General features: G+C 36.7%; 1 protein-coding gene across 1 annotated transcript in view; it reads left to right on the top strand.

Moving 5' to 3' along the window:
• Nucleotides 1-324: 324 nt before the first annotated feature.
• Nucleotides 325-17,574, top strand: part of LOC127834810 (uncharacterized) — a 39,318-nt gene continuing 22,068 nt past the window's right edge. The window contains exons 1-14 of the mRNA XM_052360867.1: nt 325-363; nt 4,096-4,180; nt 5,917-6,114; nt 7,014-7,144; nt 7,683-7,791; nt 8,848-9,005; nt 11,467-11,589; nt 12,090-12,201; nt 12,662-12,843; nt 13,184-13,291; nt 14,023-14,103; nt 15,484-15,607; nt 15,895-16,059; nt 16,406-16,642. Coding sequence (XP_052216827.1) covers nt 358-363; nt 4,096-4,180; nt 5,917-6,114; nt 7,014-7,144; nt 7,683-7,791; nt 8,848-9,005; nt 11,467-11,589; nt 12,090-12,201; nt 12,662-12,843; nt 13,184-13,291; nt 14,023-14,103; nt 15,484-15,607; nt 15,895-16,059; nt 16,406-16,642 — 1,819 coding nt within the window. The 5' untranslated portion in view covers nt 325-357. The remainder of the gene's footprint in view (nt 364-4,095; nt 4,181-5,916; nt 6,115-7,013; nt 7,145-7,682; nt 7,792-8,847; nt 9,006-11,466; nt 11,590-12,089; nt 12,202-12,661; nt 12,844-13,183; nt 13,292-14,022; nt 14,104-15,483; nt 15,608-15,894; nt 16,060-16,405; nt 16,643-17,574) is intronic.

Below are 17,574 nucleotides of genomic sequence, written 5' to 3'. Positions count from 1 at the left end.
CAGAGAGTACAACAAGTATGTATATTTTACGCACCTCTATTTCGACACAAACTATCATGTGTTATCAATGAATAATGTAACGAGAAGATAACTGTTGTGAGATTTCAACTGTGTATTATGTCTACCCCGGGTTGACTAGGGATTCAAAAGTCAATTGTAATCATTTATCTCTTTACAATTGGTCACCTTTCAATCCTTTAATCAACTCATTACAAAACATATCAAAATAAACCAAGGTACAAGTTCATACGGAATATTGCGAATGTTAATTGTTGCCGCCAGTTCTGTCAGTGGAACTTAATATCCAGTAAAACAAGATCTGACTTCATTAGTTGATTTCATCTGTAAAGAACAAAAATGAAGGTATTTATGATTTGCGAGTGTATGTTAGCACATACAAAACCTTTTCGCTGTTAAGCCATTGTCGGAAACGACGGTATATATTCCGTTGTCTCTACATTTATAACGTGCGATAAAGTTATAAATTACGAAGCTAGCACCGTCTAAATTAATTTATTGATTTTAAAACGATTGATTGGTGCATTTCCCTGCAGAGTTTGACACATAAACCGATGAGATGTATGGTGAATTATTCATAAATACGATGGTTTGCTTGATTCCCCATGGTCAATTGAGAAGCTTATTTGAGTAACTCGTTTTCCGTCGATGACGAGCAAGCACCAAACTACTCTCAGGATGTGCTTTCCAGTCATAAAATTAGCCATGTACAATTAGGTTGAGCTCATACTATAAAGGCAATTCTTAAAGCAGTTACTGTAAGTATTGCGTCTCCATCATGGTTTGCTTTAATCCATGTTTGCCTAGCGTCTAGAAAAAATGGCCTTGGCAAACAGCGTAGACCCAGATGAGAAGCCGCATGATGCGGCGTCTCATCAGGGTTTGCGCTGTTGCGAAAATATATTTCTGGAAGAAATATTCTAAATATAGAAATAAATATACTAGATATCCCTAATTTTGGAAATATATTGATCCAATTTAAAAGGATGGGAGAGTCCACTAGGCATACATGGGTTAATCGTCGTATTGCAAGTGTATGCCGGTAATGCGGATACTTTATAAAACGATGGCACTTGAACAGAGTACACAAAAGCCACGCGCGAGATGTGAGTTCTTCAGCTTTTTTGCATTTATGTTTTGTTTATTGGGTTTAAAACACGGAACTTGGTCGATTAATGGTAAATCTCTGCGTATTGAGAAGAAAGAAATTCTCGGCAAAACGGTCGATTTTATAAAAAAGGACGATATAATTCCATCGAAATCACCTGCAGTGAATGATTAGTACAAATTTCAACAAAATAAATTGCTTAGAAAATGCTTAGAAATTACTCAAGAACGTGTTTACTTTATGAATTAAAAATTTAATTAGTCTATAAATGTAACAACATTTTAACTTTGCAGACTAATGACGTATTGAGGAAATTCAACTGTTTTTAGTCCGATGCCACCTTTTCATGGACACATCTTAAGCCGATCATCTCAATGACAATTTAACAATTACTCAACACTTTTTAACAGATATAACACACAATTGCTAGTACACCAGATACAAAATTCTTTAGTGATTACTGCTATTGTAAGCAGGCAATGCTTTACCATTTTTGTACTGACGTAAATTATAACGATTCACCGAAAATTTGTTTCATTTTTTCGCATCCCTTTGGAATATGATCCTGATTTAGTTTTCCAAGGAGTATTCAATGAAGACACATCTTGAGGATTAAAATCTTACCCTTTTAGAGTGAAGTTTCATTCATTTTTCATATGGGTTGTTACGTTGAAGCTTACATATATATTCGTCTTGATGCCTGCTTCCTTGTACTTCAGTACTTCACCGGTACTCTCGCCGTCTACAGCACATCAGAGTACCAGATTTGTAAAGTCTTCGTTATCCGACGCGTCCGTTAACGGGAATCAACGTGTCTACAAAACCATGCATACTATCTAAACACATAACCCATGCTCTATCTTCGTTCATATTTCATTGAGTACTATCAACATTTCAGTATTTAAAATCGGGGCGCCCTCTGTATCCCGCTCGAACCCCCACTAACACCTCTTGGGGCGGAGAGCACAAAAACCACACACAAACTTTAAGGAATAAACATTAATGCCAATATGGATAATGCTAATCTAGAGATAAAAGGAATACTGCCAAAACCATTTCGATAAAAGGCAAACCACTACATAATCCATAAAAAACACAAAAACAACACAACACACAACAAAACACACAACAACAACAAAGCATCTAGACACATTAAGGTCTCATTGGCCATCGTGCTCTGATGTATACTATGAACTTATTTTCTCCCCTGAAGGGTCCAAGGGGCAGGTCGATACATCTGTAGTCGCGAAGGACGCGGGACGACCTGTAATAAATCTCAAACACCACACACCATTTCACAAGTTTAACCCTTAAAAGCGCTGAGCTGAATATTGAAAGGACTTGTGCAAACAGTTGGATCCAGATGGACGCCACAAAACGGGCCGTCTCATCAGATCCTACTGTTTGCTATTCTGATAGTATTGCTACTTGAAAAAGAAAATCGAAGAAAATGCTTATTTTAGAAATTCAGCAGACGACATTTATCAGACGACACAATTTCCCAGCATGCAAGGGTTAAATCACAGTGCTTATTGTACATACTGGAATAGCAAACACCCTTGGTAAGGTGGTAAGAATAGTAACAATATAAATAAGCGCATTTTAAGTAGAAGATAAAACAACGGACATCAGGTGCCTAATTAGTTTTAAAGTCTCCGTTATCCGACGTCTCCTTCAATAGGAAATCGAAGTGTCTACACCATCATGCATACCACCTATTGAAACATGCTCTATCTTCATTCAGATTTCATTTAGAACTATCAACATTTCATATTTTATCTAGAGCTATCAAAATTGATCATCAAGTTTATGCTGTTTCCCGATGAAATGTTCTATTTTTTTGCAAATACATACCTTTTTTTTCTTAAAGGGATCTTTTCACGGTTCGGTAAATTGACAAAATAAAAAAAAGTTGTTTCAGATTCGCAAATTTTCGGTTTAGTTATGATATTTGTGGCGAAACAGTATTATCGAACATTTGCCATGGTCTAATATATCCATTATATGCATCTTTTGACGATTTAAAAACCTAAAAATTATAAAGCGTTGCAACGCGAAACGATTTAATAATTTGGAGAGTTCTGTTGTTGTCGGTAAAATTTGTGAAACTACGAAAATTGCTTATATAAGGTATAAAATACGCGTCGTAAGTATGCGTGGCAAGATAGCTCAGTTGGCTAATGCGTTTTTACTTCAGGATTCCGGGGGTCACTGGTTTGAGCCCTGCTGCGGGCTACTTTTTTTTCCTTTTTTAAATTTTATTTTTTATTTTTAACTGAAGCTTTTAAAATTTAATGTTTACAGTAATCAATATATAGCATTTAATGACAAACTTCAAAACATGCCAAAATCTGTGATAAGGCCCCTATAAAATTCGTCCTTCACAATCCAAAGGATATACTTTTATCACCATGAACCGTGTCTGAAAAAAAACAATATTAAGGATATCCATTAAAAAAACTGAGAAACTAATATTTCGCGCATGGCTTTTGTTTTTCTCTGTTATCGAAGTGCCATCCGTTTTCCAAGTATCCGCATCACCAGCGAGAAGTGTGTTTCATCTAGCTGTCGCATCGCCCCTATGGTCTTTTTACTGCGACGTCTAAATGCAGTCTTGTCTTCATAATCGCACACAAAGTGATTTTAATTGCACCGTAGTGTTATTTACTTCGAAATACAGCGTTGTTAATTTCATGCATTAGCAGTCCCATCGAACATGTTTATCAAATTTCAACAATAGACAGCTAATTTAAACTTCCGAAATTATATCAGCGTGTTTTTATCATCATGACATTGCGTTTTCATTATCATACCGCGGTGTATCACCGTCGAACATCTGTGTTTTTGCCATAATATCACGGTATATTCAACATACTTCCATGTTTTGTATCACGGTAATGTTGTACTTTGCGATTATTCATGAATATTTTATTATATCAGTTTAACAAATACAACTTGTTGTCTTGCAGTTTTCCCTCACCATTTTGTTGATCGCGTTGTGTTCTCGCGACAGCACGTGCCAGACACCATACTGCACGAGATTTAATAATACAGGTATGTCACTTTAAAACGCATTCGATGCATGGCTGTCATAACCTGTATCTACTTGCAAACGGCATTAAATAGACCTGTTCACAGCTTTCCTAATGGACACATCTTATAAAGAGCTGCTATCATTTTTAAAACTTACAGAAAACAGTGAAATACAAATGAATGACTATCACACAAGAATATATAGTAGGTATGTCGGCGCAAATTCGTTTTCCTTTTAGTTTCCGTGTAATTTTCCACATTAATAAGAACGTGAAAGGAAAAGCAGAACTCGTCCAAATAATTTTTTGATTATAGTTCTTTAGGTAAATAGAGTAAATATGAGTCTTGTTCTGAAAAAACTGGGCTTAATGCATGTGCAGTCCGCACAGGCTAATCAGGGACGACACTTTCCGCCTAAACTTGATTTTCGGTAAGGAGCGACTTCCTTGAAACTAAAAATACCATAAAAGCGGAAAGTGTCGTCCCTGATAAGCATGTGCGGACTGCATAGGCTTATCTGGGACGGCACTTTACGCACATGATTAAGCCCAGTTTTCTCAGAACGCGGTTCATATGATCGAATGAACCAACAATGTGCGATAACTCAACTTGAAATACTTAAAAAGTGGTCGGCACAAAATATTAGAGTCAATCGGGTTAGTTGAAACATACACAACTGTTTGCGCTCAATACACAAATACTATTCGGTGATATTAACACTAATGTCGGTATCTATATAGGTAATGTCTGGGCCATCGAAACTGATATAAAATGATAATTGAATGAGAAAGAACGCTGATCAAATTATGGTAATTAACTCACATCTTTCCTCTTGGCAATGTTGTATTTCCGGATCTGTTTTAAAAAGGACACAGTCTACGATATCCTGAAACAAAGTATCGTTAGAAGTACATGTATTTTAAAATGTCTGCTTCATACACGGGTGCCTTTTTAGAATGAATTATTTTGATTAATATTTTAAAACTTAAATCCCTTAACATACTAGTACCTCGTAGTGCTTTTTATTGTTAAGATGAAGTAATATTCGCAAAAATGAAGTTTCTAACACACAAAAAACACCTCAATTTAAAGACACCAAAGTCATAACTATTTATCATTCACGGGTTAGTAGGCTTTTAGGGCGCCTTTACAAAAAAGCAACAAACAAACAAATCTAACACAACTGTTTGTACAATATGACAGAATAAAGCTGCGAAGGCTGTCAATATGAATCAAATTTTTATGGTTTCATCTGGTTCTCGGTCAATAATTACAATAATCGGAGCCGACACACTTATTAAATGAAACTTCGTGGTACACCTAAGTTTTCATATGCAGAGAACATAAAAATACATTCACTTACATGTTTGTATCCGTGTGACATTTTTGTTATTGGAATTGAATGTGTATGAAACATTTCAAACTTTGGAAAAACTTCACACACAATGGAGGCATGCTGTTTGATCTCCAAAATATACTATTTGGACGTTAACCCATATATGCCTAGTGGACTCTCCCATCCTTCACAATTGGATCATTTTATTTCCAAAATTAGGGATGTCTAGTATATTTATTTCTATATTTAGAATATTTCTTACAGAAATTCCTTCAAGCAAACAGCGCATACCCTGATGAGACGCCGCATCATGCGGCGTCTCATCTGGGTCTACGCTGTTTGCCAATGCCCTTTTTCTATACGCTAGGAATAAATGGGTTAATTAAACATATTATACAAAAATAAATCGCTATATCGACAGGACCGGACTTGCCGCAACTTCCGGACCAGTACCAGACGACGATCGAGGTGAACCTCGTGGATAAGGGGCAGACCATCACAGGGGCGGAGTACTATGACGGTCCCGGAAACCAGGCCACCCTGCAGATGCGGCAGAACAACTCTCTCTTCACGCTCGTCTATGATTACGAAAACGATCAACTGTTCTATATTTATGGAAGTACGTGATTTGTGGTTGTTTCAATTGTGTTGCGGACTATGAACATATACAGAAAGGCGGGTGATTTATCTTTCTTAACCCATGTATGCCTTGTGGACTCTCCCATCCTTCTAAATTGGATCAATTTATTTCCAAAATTAGGGATATCTAGTATATTTAACTCTATATTTAGAATATATCTTCCAGAAATTCCTTAAAGCAAACAGCGCAGACCCAGATGAGACGCCACATCATGCGGCGTCTCATCTGGGTCTACCCTGTTTGCCAAGGCCTTTTTTTCTAAACGCTAGGCATAAATGGGTTAAGTGATAATTATTTATTTAAAAAGGTTTCATTTTCTATCAAACATGTCGAGGGTCGTGGTAAAATATAAAATATCTTACTAAAGGTTAGACGGAAAATTGAAGTATACAGTTTTGGCGAGTAAAGAACACTTGTAAGATATATCTTCAAAGAATTAAACCAATATAGGAAATCACATACGATAGATCATTCAAAAATTGTCGAAAAGTAAATATGTCCCAAGCTAAAAAAGGTTTCTAATTAATAGGAATTATACCTCGAGCGCTTTAGCTCGTGTTCTTAAATAGCCATACATAAGGACGACTAAGAATTTTTTTACCTATTCATAACGATATTGCGAAAATTTTGATAATGTAATGGTTTGGTATTTGTAAACTTAAAATGAGAACCATATGTCATGATTTTGTTCTCGGGTTTGGTACTTTTGTGTTTTTTATCAGTAGTGTGACCATGCTATGTATATTTTTGAGCTCTAGGATCACACAAGAAACAATTTAGAATTAAGGACTCTGGCTTTTAAAATTAATGTATACTTATCTTGATCAATGCATGTGATAAATGCACATTTATAACATATACTCGTATTATACACGCAGATGGTACCTGTCTCACAGAGGAGTTAAGTACTGACTCGAACAATGTGTTCTTTGGGAACCGGACCATAGCTGGCATGCCCCACGTTTTCAGTACCGGCGGGGTCCTCCACTTCGCAAGCACTTTCGGCGAGGTCGGTGCAACTAAATAAATATAGTCGTCCAAGATCAGCCTGTGCAGTTCTCACAGGCTTATAAATGACGGCACTCTCACCTTAATTGGATTTTAGCTAAGAAGAAAAGAAAAATACAATAAAAGGAAAAAGTGTCGTCTCTAATTAGCCTGTGCGCACTGCACAGTCCAATATGTGACGACGTTTAACGTACATGCACATGCATTTAACCCCGTGTTCCCAGATCAAGGCTTTTACCAGTGATGCAGTATTGTTCATTCAGTGCGCTGATGTACATTTAAATATAATATTTACTCATAAGCAGGAACAACATATGTTTATTTGTGTTACAATGCTAATATTATCATTTAAACGGGATACAGCTTTAGAATTTTAATTGTATCTCTTTGCAGAGGTTAAAGAACGTTTCTTATCACACAAAATACAATCCAATGTCGTTTTATTAATTAATTTTGGCTATATGCTAAAATGATAGATTCAAACACTGACCTGACATTTCAATTCTATATTTTATAATAACGGAACTCTTAATACACAGGAATACATGGGTACCGCCACAGTGAGGGGTGTGCTGGTGGACCACTGGCGGAGCTGTCAATACTGGCCCCAGGTCAACTCGAACTTCACCCTAGACTACTACTTCTCCGGTAAGACTACTATTTTTCCGATAAGACTACTAATTCTCCGGTAAGACTACTACTTCTCCGGTAAGACTTCTACTTCTCCGGTAAGACTACTACTTCTCCGGTTAGACTTCTACTTCTCCGGTAAGACTACTACTTCTCTGGTATAACCACTACTTCTCCGGTAAGACTACTACTTTTCTCCGATTAGACTACTACCTCTCAGGTAAGACTACTACTTCTCCGATTAGACTACTACCTCTCAGGTAAGACTACTACTTCTCTCCGGTAAGACTACTACTTCTTCGGTAAGACTACTACTTCTCATGATTATAGCTCGCCCACATCCACACGATCCCATACGTTTTTCGTCATTTTTTTAGAATATATATTTTAATATTTAAAAATAAACATTTTGACACGTGCACATGTTTTATCGATTTAATTAAATTATGAATTAATGTATTTACATTTTAAGAACATATAAATTCTTCAAATATACATTTAATAAAATAAAAAACACCATACATTGATTTTAAGTGATTTTAAGTAAGTAAAAAACCCATAATTTATCTGAATTTTGTGTGTCAAGTCTTATTTTTGCATCAGTTCCTTAGAGCACAATCAAGCCTACCTCAGACGTCATGGCCACACTTAGACAAGAAAGGAAAAATTTAATCAAAAACAGCTTTCCCGGGCTGTGATTTTGTAGTTTATTACTTTGTTATTTTTTGTTTATTTTTTTTTATTTTTATTATTTCTAACCATCAATTTATATCATGAGGAGACTGAGTGTGTTTTGTATAACCCGTCTCATTACCTGAAAGGTCAAGGTCATATTTAGAGTTAAAAAGGCAATATTGCCATAACAAGCGTGTTTTCGACATAAGCAGTCTTGCTATAGAAGAAACAAACTGTTTATTTCCCCCAAAGTCGCTATGTTAATACGAGCCGAGGAAGTTGGAATGTAGGGTTCAAAATTGAGTGGAGTACGTACGTCACTATTGTGTAATTTTTATGCTTGCCAAATATGAGATTTCTTATATTCTGTGTTGAAAACCTGATGTGAATTGATTTCAGCCCGCAACTGGAGTGACCCTATCGCCATCCCTCAGATCCCGGTTCGAGCAGTGGCTAACGGTACCATGGCAACGTCGGGAGGCCCCTACAGTTTCCTGCACTATTACGACTTCATTGATTTTCGATTCTCCATCCCCGATGACTCCACAATATTTGAGGTGATAAAGGCTTAGTAATACACATATTATTATTTAAAAGATGTAGTAGTAGCGCATTTAAATAATTTATAAATTCTTTTTACTTGCAATTATCCTTAATGTGCTTTACTTTGGAAATCCCGCTGATCTGTGGGCAAAAATAACAAGTTTGCAAACTTAAAATACCACTCAAGTCACATGCCGTATAAACACGGCCGTTAATCACACGCGCCACCTCTTTTTTGAGATGCATTAATAAATGAGCTAATGCAACTTCCGAGGTGGCGCTCAGGCCCGGATGTTTAGGAATTTAACGGATAATTTAACAGGGTGATTAGGTTTAATATGTTTTTCAACACATTTCGCAATATTTTAAAAAATCGGCCAATGTAGTGCGATTCAGCGAATATGAATTCATCTAAAAATGTTCAGAAACATACAATCAAAACCAATTTGGAAACGTGAGGACCTTTATAGTTGTGGCATGATAGAAATTGTAAAATCAAATCGATGTCTTTTGCCTGTATGACGAGCAAATTCCCTGCAAATTAAATAGCTCATTACATAAAACGATTGCTTTGAAACTGTGCAAGTTAATGCGTGAACAAAAACATCGGCTTCTAGCCGATCTAATAGATAAATTTGTATTTTTCAAAAAGAGATGGAGCCAATGCCAAGGAGGTGGCGCTCAGATTAGGAGGTGGCGCCAATGCACATGTATAGCTATTTTAAAGTGAAATATTTTATGTTATGGTTTCTATTATGTTTACAGGACTTAAATATTTGTTTGTAAGTTGATTACTTCAGCACATTTGCGTCGCGTGCGTTTTAATTAGAAAAAGTAGTTTTCTAATAATGTATTGATCGATTTAAACGTTCGTCTTTGTAAGATAACAACATTTAACATGTGTTATACAAAAATGTTAACGGAAAAAGACCAAGCTAACTTCATTTATTTTGGAGTTGACAGTGGGAAAAACAACATTAATCAGCCTAATTTAGATTCGTTGACCTTGGCCTTTTAGTAAATTAAGCATTTGGATTAACAGCCACAAATCATAGTTTCAAGAAGAAGTGTCATATTATACTTACTACGTGAATTATCATACTGTATACAAATATTGATGTCGATGAACTATTTTGATAATGTTGAACATTAAGTTATTGGTTTGATTGAGTATTACACATTTTTGGTATACACCGTACCATATGTTTTATTCATCACTTATATAAAAAACGACATCTTATTTATTATAGATTGTGTTTATGTTCTGTAAAGATATGGGCATTCGTATGTACGTTCAAAAATAAATTTAATATAACAAATAACAGTATCTTTCAAATCTACGTCATGCGATAATGTCATTGTGGTACGACTGTTAATTGATACATCCTGCATTAGCGCCACCTCCTATCATTAGCGCCACCTCCTATCACTAGCGCCACCTCCTATCATTAGCGCCACCTCCTATCATTAGCGCCACCTCCTAAGCATTGGCTCCATCTCTTTTGGAAAAATGCAAAATTATCTACTAAGTCGGCAAGAAGCCAAAATTTTTGTGCATGCATCATCTAATGTATGTTTTACGCAATCGTTTGATGCCGTTAGCGATTTAAATGGGTGAACATTTTCTCGTCACACAGGAAAAAACTCATTGAAATGCTTTTTAAAACTCCACCATGCCAGAACTTATAAAGGTTCTCACGTTTTCAAATCGGGTGAGAATGTACGTGTCTGTACATTTTTAGACGAATCAATCTTCGCTGAATTGCACTACATTGTCCGATTTTAAAAATGATGCGAATTATGTTAAAAAAAACAAACATGTAAAATCTAATCACCCTGTAAAATTGTCCAGGAAATTTCAAAACATCCGGGCCTGAGCGTCACCTCGGAAGTTGCATTGGCTCATTTATTAATGCATCGCAAAAGAGGTTGCACGCGTAATTAACGGCCGTGATAAAGAAACCGTTTTTATATAACCTTAATTGGTTATAAATGGGTCTGCACGTTGTTTAGAACTACACATCAAGAGTTTTTCCAAAGTTTCGGGGTAGCGGATGACATCTGTTTTCACATAAATGTGATATATTTGTTTTATATACGAGTTTTGTTCGTTCTGAGAAAACTGGGCATAATGCATGTGCGTTAAGTGTCGTGCCAGATTAGCCTGTGAAGTCCTCACAGACTAATCAGGGACGACACTTTCCGCCTAAATTGGATTTTTGCTAAGAAGAGACTTTATTTAAACGAAAAATGTCATAAAAGCGGAAAATGTCGTCCCTGAATAGCCTGTGCGGACTGTACAGGCTAATCTGGGACGACACTTTACGCACATGCATTAAGCCCAGTTTTCTCAGAACGCGACTCATATAAGGGGTTTTAAACGATGATAGGAAACCGTACAAAACTGTAAATGGAAACCTAACATGTAACTGGAGTATGTAGAGAAATAGCATACTAATTCCTTCCAAATGTTAGACCCCTAAAGGAGTCATCTGTGCAAACCGGAAGGACGCTCAACCCGTTCCACAACTTCCGGATTTTTTCCACTATCGACAAGAGATCATCCTTCAGGGTCAAACAGCGGTTTTCCAAGCAGACGTAAGTCGTACCTTCTACTTTCTATTGCGGGTTTTCATAAGACGTTATTATCAGTATGAAGTTATCACCAGTATTTGTACGAGCGGTTTCCTAAGCAGACACAGTGGTATCACTAACAGAATGACGCCAATTTATAACTATAACTACTATACGACGCCAACCAGCTGTTTTACAAGCAGACTTTAGTCTTACCTATTGATGACCTTATGGCGTCAAAAACGGAATTTACCAACATGCACACGTCGTAACAAATATATTTTTTTATAATTGCATAAAACGGAGTTTTTTCGATCAGGCGAAATATTTATAAGCAACTTTATGCAAAAAAGTATATGACACACAACGCATTTTTTCAAAGGAAACATAATTTTTACATTGACTGCAATCAAATAAAAAGCGGATTTTCTCGTGTGTAAACCATACGGTGAGGTAATATCCCGTATTTTTAGTGTTGCTATGCATTTTATGACGACATCTACAGTTGTTAAATCCGTTGCTAGGTGTGGTACGACAAAACCTACAAGTACATCCGTTATGACTACCGGACGCTGTCGCCGAGTCCGCCCCTCAACACGACCAACCCAATTACAGAGATTCACGATTACAACTTCGGTAAGCTGTCGTCTACTACATCTATTACAACTAAAACAAACAGCAATGCTTGTTGTATGAAGTTTGTTTCAATGTTAAAGTTATGTGGCCTGTAAACATATGTTTACTTGGTTTCTTGAAGGTTTAAACAATCTACCTTTCATAGGTATAAATTCAACATTTTCATCCGCTTTCTTCCCGCGATAAATGTTGCATCATTTGGCCTTTATATAACAGATGTTTTTTATGCTAGTTTTTCAAGAGTTAATCAATTATTCGGGAGATGACGTTAACAAATAACTTTTATTCTACAGATATGTCTTCCTTTAGTATTATCGGCCCTACGGAGTTATTTACATTAATATACACAATCTTTGCGACGCATGAGTATCAAACGTCTACAAATTACAGACGTCCAAGATATTAACAAAACATTCCAAAAGAGTGTTTAAAATGTATTGTCTCCGCCGTCTTTACACAGGCGTGCGTTACGTGAAAGACCAGGTGACCGGGCGGTGCATATCCGGCGCTCTAGTCAACTCCACGTTCGACGTCTCCGAGAAGCAGACGGTGGCGATCAATGGTACCAACGTGTACGCCATCCACATGAAGAACCCCATGGCCCTGTTCTATCTGAATTCCGACTACGCCTACACCGGGAAGGTACGCGTATACCGGTAATCCGAACTCTATTGTAGGTCATCAGCATCGTCATCATTATAATCCCCATCACCGAGATCATCACCGACATTATAATTTCAGACAACACTGAAAAGAGCGCTTGCTATTGTTACCACATGTACATAAATTAGTTAAGAAACATGATTTTGCAAACATTTAATCTAACAAGTATTGCCAGGAGGCAATAAATATGTGATCAATAAGGGCACGTGGCGGCTTTTGCCTTAGAAAAAGGCCAATTGGCGCATCAGAACGGCGGCGTGGCGCAGCACCACGCTAAAGCGCCTTGGAAAACACTAATGGATATCTATCTTTTTGTCAGCGGACGGCACGTGGCCTAACTTGCAAGGTCTTTACGGCACTGCGACCTGACTACGATGCTGGTGATGGTAGCCGTCATTCCGCCATCTTTGAGTACTATTTCCTTGATGTAAGATCATTTTGTTTTTATTTTAATGTTGATATAGATAAGACAGTTTATTTTTGTCGGGGCTTAGTTAACATGCGCGTCAGCTTGGGTAACTCAATACACGGTAACCTATGGAGTCGAATATGGTACACCCTGATGCTGTGATGATGTCAACATTCTATGACGGCATGATATGAAAAAGGTGTCATGGCGTAAACAATAACTCATCGTGTCGACTAAAACTATGATGGCAAGTCATTTTCACAAGAGCATGACGCCAAACATTATGTTGATTTGTCGACTTAGATCATGTCGACCAAATATTTTTTCGGGTAAAGCCGAAAACATTTACGTTGAGACTTAAACTTAATGTCGTTATGACAAGTAAAACTTAGAGGGAAAAAACCTACAAAACTATGACGACATACCACGTTATTTCACAATAAGTCGATATAAACTAATCCGGCATGACCATATAATTAGGTTGAACCAGATACGCTTCCATAGGTAACCAGTACCGAAGAAACACAGTTAGCAACATAAGTATGAAATGTATAATAATTATGAAAAGTTTAATGTTCAAATGAAAAAAAACTTTTGTTCAAGTATAAATAAATGCCACTGCAATGAAATTTCGCCGGAGATCAACTTTGTTGAGAAATCTGGTTAATGACCCAATTGCGTTAAATATCCGCATTATTTTGAGGGGATCGAATACATTTGACATGTTTTACTTTTTTGCCGTCACACAGGATCAGTATTTCGAGGTCCCGGATGACGGAAGTACGTATCCGAAGGGTGTGCCCGTGTTTCTTGAAGTAACCGTCCAAGACGTGAGTACATCAGACTGGTATATGATGTTCCATCCCGTGTCAAATCTTTATAAGAAACTCTTAATGGCCTTGATTTTTAAATCGAAATGAGCCGTTCTCTGTGAAAACAGATTTTAATGCATATGCGTAAAGTGCCGTCGCCGATTAGCCTGTGCAGTCCGCACAGGCAAATTAGGGACGACACTTTCCGCTTTTATAATATTTGTCGTCTACAGAGAGTCTCTTCTTAGCAAAAATTCAGTTTTTGCGAAAAGTTTCGTCCCTCATTAACCTTTGCGGATTGCATAGGCTAATCTGGGACGACACTTTATGCACATGCTTTTAACCCCCTTTTCAAAGAACACGGGTCAAATGTTTATATACCGGTTTGTACATCGTGCATGCATATTAGATTAACATTTATCAACATAATGTAGAACATTATTTAAATAATATGAGGGCTTATTATTGAGTTTCCAATAAAATACAAACAAAAATGACCGATTAGTGACGAATAACTGATTCTAAAAGGTTCATTTTCTTTTTAGTATAAAAGCGATATATCAATCTTAGACATGTTTTTGTGTGTGGTTTTTCCTTTATGATGAGTGTGTTTCTGCAGCATGTTATGCACTTCATAGGAGAAAGTAGGAAGATGAAGTTTTTGGGTGTTTTTAAACTTGTACTCGGATTAAATTGAAATTTCAACGCCGAAACTTTGTTTTCTACCAGTGTTTGCATTAAGGCGAGATGATGCATTTCTAAGCAGTAACTATAAATTATCTTTGTTGACTGCAAATTTTCAAAGACGACATCTTTTAATAGACATTGGATTTAGTTGAATATAACCTTAAGGAAAACTATGGACCAGTCCTTATAGGACCACATTTTGTAAAACCACTATGTAGCTGTGCTATTGTTTGACATGTATTGCTTTTAAAGGAAAACGTTTTTTTCATGTCAAAACCTGTGTGTTTTCTGCATTTTTTTTTGAATGCGAAACCTTATTTGTCAGCTTAAGAATGTGTAAACCTGCCATTATCTTCTCACAATACATCCGAACGCAAAGACTCGTATTACTAGTACATGAAGTACGACTCGTATTACTATTACATGAAGTAGACTCGTATTACTAGCACATGAAGTACACTTCATTTCTGTCACTGTCTGCTATTGGTCCTGATATATTTTATTAGAAGTGTTATGACCTGCCGTTTGATGGCAATTGTTGGAAGGGGATATTGACACCAGGCTTGCACTTCCTGATTTGAAGGAGAGGCACGAAAATAGGCATTGCGTTGGCTGTTAATTTTAGGACACTATTGAATTTAGTGGAATCTAACCTAGCTAAAAGTAATCTTCATATGCCGGCGTGAAATGCTCGCTTCTTGTTCTCATTAGCTCGCCATTCACGTGATGTACAACTTTCTGGACTTCGACGAGGGTCACCCTGACTACTCGCTCTTCGACGTTTCCTCTTGCTACTCCGAGACTGCCAAGTTGCAGTTCCAGATCCGGTTTCCGGGTAGGTCTTTTGCGGTTTACCAATTGATTGCATACGTTATAATGTTCTCCCCCCCAAAAAAAACTTTTTAAATTAAATTTTCTGCACATTTGTTTCATAAACAACATATTTATCTAGCTAAATTTCAGTGCATTTTGAATACCACTAGATTTGACTAATTTTCCATTCGCCCCATTGGCAGTGTATTCACGCCGCGATTATATCAAAGGCTAAATACAAATTCCGGGCTTAAATTGTAAAACCGGATGTTAAAGTATATAAAATATTTGTTTCATTATTATTAACAGGCGCCTACAAAACGGGCACTTCCGGTCAACTTTTGGCCGACGCAGGAAGTGCTATCCGCGCAGCCGCAAACGTCAATCCGATCCGGGTACAGGATATCCGCCTTGACTATGACAACTCGCAGGTGTTTGTCTCCGGAACAATTATTGACAGATCTCCAGGACTGGGCAAGTCGGTTTACTAGTAGACAAGTGTCTTTCTATTTTACGCTATACTGGCATGGTAAATTTTAAAAAGTAATTTGCAATTTATCGTTGTTTAATGATCAATAAACAACACTTTTAAGTTTGGGAGGGCGTTTCACTTAAATGCGTAGATTTGCAAACATGTTTTACGTGCGCATACGATTTACGTATAAAATCATACAAATTGAATGATTACATTCATATTAGCATAAGCTGCATTAATTATTTGATTTTACAAAAGCTTCTAATTCTATTGTTTTGTTAACGCCCTTGTTGTTGCTGATGCGTATTTCATGTGAAAGTCTATATTTGAATTTTGTTTGTCTAGCCCAGTTCACCTTTCTGAGCGCCCAGGAGATCGAGAAAAACGACGAATTCACGTTCAGTAGTAACGCCGTCCATAACGTAACGGAGTGTGCGCAGAAGTGCGTGGGTTACTCGGATTTCGTCTGCCAGAGTTTCGATTTCTGCCCGCTCGATCCGGACAACGTGTGCCGACTGAGCAAGGCCCATATCGGCGACGGAGGCGTTGTCGTTAAGGCCAGCGCATGCAATCATTTCTCACGTATGTATGATAATACAGGTCACATTATAATAATGAATTTAGCTATCCAATGCTAAACTCTCTAAGCAATCATCTAGATTAACTGGAAGGCATCTTTTATTTTATTCTTTCCGGTGGTTTATACGGCAATATCAGTGAAATAAAACTTATATTTCACTGCTTTAAACAGTGAAAAATAACAGTGAAAATATTGATATTTTTACTCTTTGATGTGAAATGACGTCATATTTTTGGACAAAATGACGTCATAAATCCAGCGAAATTGTCCACTTAATCGGTGAAAAAGCATAAAAAAAATGTGTTTGCTTCAATGGAATAACGATTTTAATTCATTCTTGATCATAAAAAATATATTTTATATGATCACTCGTGAAATAAAATCGATATTGAATCGAATCCAACAAATATCCTCTATTTATTAAATTTTTTCCTCAACTATTGTTTTAGATATGAGACTACATGGGAAAACTTGCGCGAAGGCGGGTGGCACTCAACTAAAAATACTGAAAATACTTTAATACATGTCGAGTATTTTTTACATATAAAATGACCACCGCCCTCTTTTCTATTTTTTTAATTCATTAAGCAAAGAATGCTTTTGGTTGAGATATTGTATTAGTATGGGGGTCCCTGCAAAATGTTACAATTATGTTTGACTTAATTTTAAGTTTAACATAACGTATATCAGACTTGAAATGTGTATATTGTTGCCTTTATGAGTCGCCTTCCATAAACTATTACACATTTGTTTTCAAACGCAAAAATGTGTGTTATTATATTTCAATGAGCATTTTGGTGGGTTCTTTTTGCGATAAGAGGAATTTAATTATTTTAGCAATAGCTGGGAAGAAGTTTCAATTTTATGATTACATATTCGTTATAAACACTGACGTCTCAAAAACTATTAAACGCGTCGAAACTCTGATCTTACT

Source organism: Dreissena polymorpha, chromosome 6 (assembly GCF_020536995.1).
Source record: "Dreissena polymorpha isolate Duluth1 chromosome 6, UMN_Dpol_1.0, whole genome shotgun sequence".
NCBI classification, from domain to species: Eukaryota; Metazoa; Mollusca; class Bivalvia; order Myida; family Dreissenidae; genus Dreissena; species Dreissena polymorpha.
Note: the sequence above shows the minus strand (reverse complement) of the source record. Positions and strands in the feature narration are given on the sequence as shown.